The sequence below is a fragment of the Athene cunicularia genome (genome assembly GCF_003259725.1).
Source record: "Athene cunicularia isolate RWA chromosome 2 unlocalized genomic scaffold, athCun1 chr2_part1, whole genome shotgun sequence".
Taxonomy (NCBI): domain Eukaryota; kingdom Metazoa; phylum Chordata; class Aves; order Strigiformes; family Strigidae; genus Athene; species Athene cunicularia.
This window is the reverse complement of record NW_020799095.1, coordinates 152,345,569-152,353,382: the sequence shown is the minus strand read 5'-3', so window position 1 is coordinate 152,353,382 and position 7,814 is coordinate 152,345,569. Positions and strand designations below refer to the sequence as shown.

The 7,814-nt window shown below is 45.9% G+C and overlaps 1 protein-coding gene across 1 annotated transcript; it reads right to left on the bottom strand.

Annotated features, from left to right (window-relative positions):
* Window positions 1-3,150: 3,150 nt before the first annotated feature.
* PSCA (prostate stem cell antigen) lies at window positions 3,151-7,572 on the bottom strand. Its single transcript, XM_026843723.1, has 3 exons — window positions 7,286-7,572; window positions 5,168-5,272; window positions 3,151-3,600 (listed from the first exon to the last, which is right to left on the bottom strand). Exons 1-3 carry the CDS (start codon window positions 7,335-7,337, stop codon window positions 3,389-3,391), a joined length of 369 nt encoding a protein of 122 aa, XP_026699524.1. The 5' UTR covers window positions 7,338-7,572; the 3' UTR covers window positions 3,151-3,388.
* Window positions 7,573-7,814: the final 242 nt, after the last annotated feature.

The following is a 7,814-nucleotide window of genomic DNA, read 5'->3' as shown; positions in this document are numbered from 1 at the left end:
TGCTATAACACAGCTTCCATTGATGCTAAAGACTTGTAACACCTCTCATTTTCAGGGCTGAATGTGCTTGACCTCTCCAGAAGCTGGAAGAGGCTGTGTCTCACCCAACGTCCCTGGAGAGTCCAGTGGTTCTAGTGCTGGCTATCAGGTTTTGGCCATTTCCATACAGCTCAGTCTCCAAGAAAGGAGCAAATTGTAGCCGAATTACTTGTTGGGAGAGGCCACTGGATGTGGACGTGCCCGACTGCCTGGGAATTGTTTCGGGAAGTGGGCACAGGGCGGTAGTGTGTGAGGGACCTTCTTAGAGTGCAAGATAAACCCCTGGATTGGAGAGGTCATGGAGCTGGTCACTCGTGCAGAAAACAGCCTGGCTGGGAGATGTACGGCTGGACTGTCCCTTCTCGGTGACTAAGACTCAGGAGGTTTGGCACCCCACACATGTGCCAGATCCTCCTTCTGTCAGTAATCAGACTCAACTCATATGAGGAAGGTGGTTCACTCTGGATGTTCCTTCTGGGAAACTCCTTCTCTTCTTCCTACAATTAGCAGCTTGTTAATGCCTCGTGTCCCAGGGATTTATGTACTTTTCTCTTTCACAATAGCAGACAGTGTCATTATCTTCTGACATCCTATTGACTTCATCCAAAATTTGATGCTGGCCCTTGTCCCATGGCTATAGGTCCCTCAGATGACTCATCTCCACCTGTAAATGCTTCTTTTCTTATTTCAGTCCATGGCTCTGCACATCCTTTGAAGTTCTTAGACCATGACAGAGAAAAATGGTCTTCTTGGTCAATCTGCCTCCCCTTTTAGTCCTCCACCCACTTATGTCCTGACTTCCCAGCTCCTTGACTTCATAGATCCAGCTTTTGTTGTCGCTCCCATCCAGGAGTGACATCTATACATCCTGCTGACATCAGCCTTGTCTTCTTTTGCTGTATATTGGGAGGAAGAACATGTGACAGATTGACCTTCTCCAGAATGTTTTCTACCTTGTTTTTCAGATCTCTTCACATACGTGTTGCTCGGAGGTCTGATTTGAGAGTTTGTGTCAGGCAGCTTTGTCTGATACTTTCTCTGCTGCCTTTGCCAAACACTGTAACAGGATCTCCCAATGCAAGATGGGAACACTCAAGTTTATAGACATAAAATAAACTATAATTTAGAATCTGTAACCATGTAGAAGGTCGATAACTGTGTAGGAGAGATATTAAAACTTCAGAGTCTGCACTGCATGCAGACACGTCACTGGTATCAGCAACAGAGAGGTCTTGGAATGTTCTTCCAGATATTTGAAGCTTGCATGGTTGCCACAATCATTACACCAGTAAAAGTGGGCAAAGCATGATGATTGTGTCAGTGACAGAGGTTGCATTAAGCTGCTCCTTCATCAGATATGAACCAAATCTTCTACGTGGGATGAGTGGAGAAAGAACTCTGGTTACAGCAGGGAGTCCCAGGAAGGGGGAAAGATCAGCAGGTAAAGAAGGGAAATTCCTATCGCAAGGAGGGGAATAAAGGACTCTGTGGGCGTTATCACGACCTTAAAAAATCTTCGGGAAACACCAGTCTCACCCTAATCTTCAGCACTCCTAGTGATATAATACCCTTCACGTTTGCTAGTAGCCATGATTAATAACTGTGCTTGTAGCTATAGTTACTGCACATATGGAGACAATTACGAGGTTTTGAAGCTTAGTCGAGCAAGACTTTGTGTGATAAGAAGTTCATCAAGAAGAAGCTTTGATCTCCAAACCCTGGGAAATAGGTGGAACGTCCTGGACCATAAAGAGAATGTCCGGGTTTGTGTTGAGGATGTTATTTGACAACCTTTCAAAGTGACTATTTGATTATTTAACATGGCAATGAAACTTTTGAGCAACCTGAAAGTGAACTACCATCATTTTAATACTAGAAAACACACCCACAGGTCAAAAAAGACCCCTGCCCAGGTTAAGAGCCTTCCCCTGAGCTTGCACAGTAGTAGAAGCATTATGTAAGACACGTGATAATTACATGTTAGTCACTAACAAATCAGTATCTGATAAGCATGTCTGGAAAAGTACTAACCTCTGATTTTTGTGTATAAAAGAAACACAATAACCTGCTGCTGGTGTGCTTGATTTATGCAAAAGTCCACCAAATACCCAGGCCTGAATAAATAGAGTATCTCTCCTGAGTGTGTTAAGATTGGGTTATTGCTCACCAGGCATGGATCAGCTTTTTGGATAACACTAGCCCTGTCCTGAGAGCGCCTCGGGAGGAGAGGAAGCAGCCCCATACCCTTCCCTAGCTCCCCTGCTCTTGTTTTCCTTTGTCTTTTCCCCACACTTACCTCCTTCCCATCTTCCAGTGACTTGTATCTCACCTGGGAGTGGAAGTGGGTGTGTGCCCCAGGGGTGTGTTCATCTTCACAATCAAGGCACTCCAAGGGGAAAAACTGAGCTCTGATATTTCCTTTCTCTACTCTCTGCTAGGCAACCCCACAGGACTTTAAGATAAACACCTCTTCAACCTTGTGACAGGACCTGTGTCCCAGGCTGTGGCGTGTGGAATGGATCAAGGATGAACCTGGAGAAGAAAGCTTAAGAACCTGCCTGTGGGAGATGGAGAACTTCAGGGGATGCCACTACGGCCAGGATGGAGACTGGTAATCCCAGATTTAAATTGGTTGACCAGGACACGGCGGGGACACCCTTTTTGCTTTATTTCAATGATTACTGCCTACCGTGGTGTTCCAGGTACCTGCAGGTGCAGTCTTTTGCCCACCACCTCGAGGATGCTACAGCTATGTGAAGGCATATGAGTGGCTGCATGCACAGGTACCAGGGAAGGGAGCACTGCTTTGTCTTGCACAGTAGTTATCAAAGTGCGGGGGCCCAGGGTCTCTAGGTCACAAGCAAGTTCCCTTTCAGGTGTGATTGCTCTTCACAGGTTTTCCTGGGGTATGTGCCCTCCAGAGCTGGTCATAAACCCGTCAAGCTTTTTGAGTACAGTTGCCACCTCTATTCTGCTCTGCTGTGGCACCTCTCAGCATTCCACAGCAACAAACACGATTGAACATTGGCCAGACGTGCAACACACCCACCGGCAGTTGCTGCTGGGCGCAGAAATACATGACGAAGTCATATACAGGTAACACATTCACACTTGATTCAGAAATAAGTGTATTTTAGGTGTTAGGCAGATAGCATGCACGTGTATTTTCTGATCTGGTAGCACTACAGCAATACAATAACAGCAATGAAGAAGCTATCATACGGCAAAGATCTGCCATCAGCTCCAAGGATGCTGCGTGCCCAATGTACCACGTTGCTCCCAGCTACAATTCCCGTCATCAGAAGGGTGCTCCAAGACTTTCTGTAGTCGTGGGAATCCTCTTTGCTCCTCACAGTCTGTTGTTCAGGAAGGTCCAGAGCACGCCGGCTGTTATCCCCGCTGCCATCCCATAGCTGCACCTCACACTGCTCGCCGCGTTGAAGTTGCAGAGGTTGCTGTTGCAGCAGGAGACGTTCCTGCTGCCTACACCTAGTTGCTGATAGAGTGGTTCACAGGACGAGTCACAGCCCTTGTTGATGAGGCTGAAGAACGATGAGGCCCCTGGAAGGGAAACAAGATCACTACTACAAGGACTGTGGGCAAGCCAAGCCTCATGGAACTGAATAATGAGATGCTCTTCTTATCTGAGCTTACTTCTTGGGGGAAAAAAAAAAAAAAAAAAAAAAAGTGGTTCCAAACAGTGGCATGTTTTAGTGTAGGTTGTTTTTGTGGTGTCGGTTTGTTGGGGAAGGTGGAAGGGTTTCAATCCCCAAAGTATATGCTTAAGGCAGTGTATTCCACAGCACGAGTCTCAGGGGTTTCTAAACCAGCGTACAGAAATTCTAATAATTAAAGCAGCCATTAATTAATAATGAAAGTAGCCATTAACACCTCTGTTAGGGAGTAAGGCACTAACAGATGAGAAGCAAGCATGTGGGGTTAACCTTTGCTCATATCCCATCCATTGCTATTGCACAGGGCCTTTCAACACCCGGGAAGTTTTGAAAACTTATGAAAATAAAAGGCTACCCCCATGTCACAGACGACAGTTGTTGTCTGACTTGTTTCTGGAAGGCAGAGCCTGTTTTTCTGTGGTTGGTTGACACTCAGTAACTGCTGGTTACCAGCAGATTATGTTCTGCTTGACATCTCCTGATCTCACACAAGCTATTCCGGGCACCAAGTTTTTGACATCCGCAATTTCAGCGAAGGTGTTACATTTTCTGCCTGACAGAGATGAGGTTGAACGTGCCACTGATGGGTTTTGTGCCCCAGGTCTAAGGGCAACCCAGCTGTCACTACAGATTTGGACAGGGCAAACTTTTTTTTTTTTTTTTTTTTTTTTCCCCCTAATCTGTTAAAGGAGTTTACCCAGAGATACACAGATGTCTGCATTCAGAGCTGGCTGTAGATGGGTCTAGGTGGAATTACATCCTTTGCACTGAATTCACCTAAAGCCAGCTCTGTCGTTGAATGCTCCTCCTAACTTCATGGCTAGGTTTCACCGGACACAGCCCCACACATTTTAATTCACCTTCCACATTTTTCAAAGCCATAAATTTAACTATTGCCCTTGTAAGCAAATAAGTGCTGGTGTTATGACAGAGAAATAAACCTCATTTTGTGCAGGTGAGAGACACTGATAGATATTTGCCATGTCAAGTGCAGCTGCACCCTCCTGAGATCCGTTCCAGATACTGGCACTGCACTGGCCACACTGATCAGTTTTTAGATGATTTTATGGCAAACACTGAGGAATTTATGGGGGTACAAGCATGCATGTGCTCACATGACTTCGTAATCACACCGTGGTGGCCAGTGTGGGAAGAAGATTTGGTGATGGCCAGCACCGCTACCAAGGACCAGCTATCACCACGGGATGAGTTTGTTTTTTTTTTTTTTTTTAATTCTGTCATTTCTACTTAACATGAAAGTCATCTGAAAGAGTTTTAACCACTCCTTCTCCCCAGATGGCCTTTCTCTTCCTGCTGCAGACCGACCTTCACTGGCCCACACCAATGGGTGTGTGTATCTAGACTCGGTGAGGCTGGCTTGGACACCTAAAGCTGAGACCGTGCGCGGCTCCAACATCACAGCTAAGATACTTCCCACCCCCGCTTTGTCTTACTGAACACTTCTGTCTTGCATATCTCCTTATCCTTGCAGTCCACTTTCTTCTGGCAGTTGGAGTTGCTGAGCTGTGCTGTGCAGCTGTAACACTGCAAAGAAGAACCTGCAAGACACCAAGACGGATTATTAGAAAAATCTATCTGAGGGTCTCCAGGGAACCCAACTTAGTGCTTGCACTGGGAAACAGAACTATTCCTGTGCATCCTCAAAAACCATAGCACCTCTGTTACTGAGAAAACTTTTTTTTTTTTCTCATTTTTGTTGGAGAATAGTACACTCGCTTAGAGTGAGAGTCAAGTTTTGCAGGTGCTGAAGATGTTTCAGGTGGAGTCAGTGGAGTGAGGGAGCAAAAAGAGACCAGCCATTCCTATATGGTCTCATGTTTGGAATCAATATATGATATCATATATCTATATCTATATCTATATCTATATATCTATATATATATCTATCTCCATATACAGTCCCATCAGTCAATGGAAAGTGCTTCCCAAATGCTTCTTCCTCTGCATTTGGGTTGCCTAACTCAGTTCCTGTCTGTGATATTCCCACCTCCTGAGCAGGGATGGAGGGATGAAGTCTGCAGAAGGATAGGTTGATATTATTTGTCTGCCTCTATAGACATCAGTGTTTTACCAGGTGGGGTTGTGAACCTCAGCTGAGTCGTTGCCAGGGTTGGAGGGAAGAGGGAAAGCCCAGAGGGGAGAGAGGGTGAGGGAGGGATGGAGCAGGCAATTTGCAAGGTCTCTTCCAGCCTGTTGTCTCAGTTTGACCAACTTCTGACACTGACTCTCCCTCACCCCCTCTTCAAAAGCAAAGTGCAAACACAGCTTTTGCCTCCCTCTCAAAACCAGATGGCCACATCCTTCCGAACCCTCATGGACGTGTCACTCCATGGAGATGCAAGTCAGTCTTGTTAACATCTGCGGTGCTGTTATGTGCATTAAGCAAAACCAGAACAAGCATTTCAGTTTACAAGTGTCTAGCCCTGATGAAAAATAGTCCCCGGAGTGAGGCCATGGTGTAATTACCCGTTCCTATTACCTACCAGTGCCCCAGGGCATCACTGGAGCCTTGTAAGTGTGAGACTTAATGTATATATATATACTTTAACCCCATGACCACCAGGCTTGTATCATGAATCCCTTAAGTCAATACCCAAATGCCTAAAATCCTCTTTTAGGACACAAAGAAGTCCTATTTAGAAATAAGTGCCATTCACAGCAGGAACAAGACATGATTTGAGGCACTTGGTCTCCCTTTGTCCAAGCCGTTCTGGTATAAATGACTGATGCAGTCACAGAGGCAAGGAGCCAAACCCCAGTTTGTCTGGAGTGCTTGCACTCTTCTCTCACATTTCTCTGATTTTTAATGTAATGAAAGAAAAATTTCAGAGCAGTCTGAAGGAAGCTGGCAGAGGAGGTGGTCTGGCCAGGACTACACAAGACCCTTCCTCACCCTGTTCCTTGAACAACCCGTGCTGACTGAAAAACATTTCTGCTGGGATCTGCTTCTTCTCTTCTATGGTAACAGGGAAAAGCTGGTTGAAAACCATTTTTTCCCAGTGAGGCTAGAAAAACCTTACAGTGTCCAAATCCCACCCATGCAGTTTATAAAATAACACACCATGACATTTTCCCTTTTTTCTGTCCCATTCAAATTCCGACAATCTGTTCAACGTCAGACCACCTTTCAAATTAAAAGTCAGAAAGCAAGTTGGAACAAAACTTACCTTCGCAGAAACGTTATAATTTTCATAGCCTGGGAAGAAGAAAAATAATCCTCTCCCTCCACTTTCCCACCTCCTCACTCCACCCCCTAACTATATGGTCTGGATTGAACAACTTTGATTTCAGTTAAATTCAGTTTTGTGTACGATTTATCTTTCCTGGAAGCTGCTCTACCCAGCACTAGGATCACACCATCATCAAGGCGGGACTATGCATTTTTTTTTTTTCTGTTGCAAAACCCAGGACATCGCATCAAAACCCAAACTTCTTCACAGGACAAGTGCATCAATATTTCTTCCCTCACTGCCAAACACCCTTGCAAGTCTTTTCTCCGAGCTGAAGATGTGCTGGAGGGGACATGGGGCAGATTCTCCATGCTGTCTTACCTGAGCCCAAGCACAGGACTGCTCCCAGCAAGAGGACAAGGAAAGTCTTCATTTTGGGATAGCCTCTCTGGTGCTGAATACGGGTTGTTTCCTCGTGGGGCAGTTTATATGCAGTGGGAGGCAGCCATCGGGCATGCCCAGAAGGTTGCCCTGTGCAGGCACCTGAGTCAGGCTGCTCACCGGACCAAGGGAGGGGTTGGTTTGTGGTGGTGATATTTGCCTTATGTGCCTCTTGGAGCCTTTTGGAGATACCAGCAAGCTCCTCTCCACCACTACACCCCCGCCTTTCCTCCTACCCTTGGGCAAAGCATTCACATGAGTGGAAAAATAAAACAACACGAATTCTTTAGAACAAATCTGGCTTTAGCATTTCCCCAGAGCCAGGGAGCCTGCGGTTGGTTGCACCCTGTGAACAAGTCTGTCCACCCCCATCGCTGTCCTGAGTGGAGTTATTGTGTTTAAATCAAGGACAAAATGTTAGTTTAATAAACACCTCCACCACTCTGTGACACTTGTGGCATGTGGTAGC

Bases quoted from the DNA above. Each gene is read 5' to 3' on its own strand.
- PSCA (XM_026843723.1), bottom strand. From the start codon at position 7,337: ATGAAGACTTTCCTTGTCCTCTTGCTGGGAGCAGTCCTGTGCTTGGGC. The intron at 5,273-7,285 runs GTAAGACAGCAT...GGTGTCTTGCAG, and splicing joins AGTCCTGTGCTTGGGCTCAG to GTTCTTCTTTGCAGTGTTAC. The intron at 3,601-5,167 runs GTAAGACAAAGC...TTTCCCTTCCAG, and splicing joins ATGCAAGACAGAAGTGTTCA to GGGCCTCATCGTTCTTCAGC.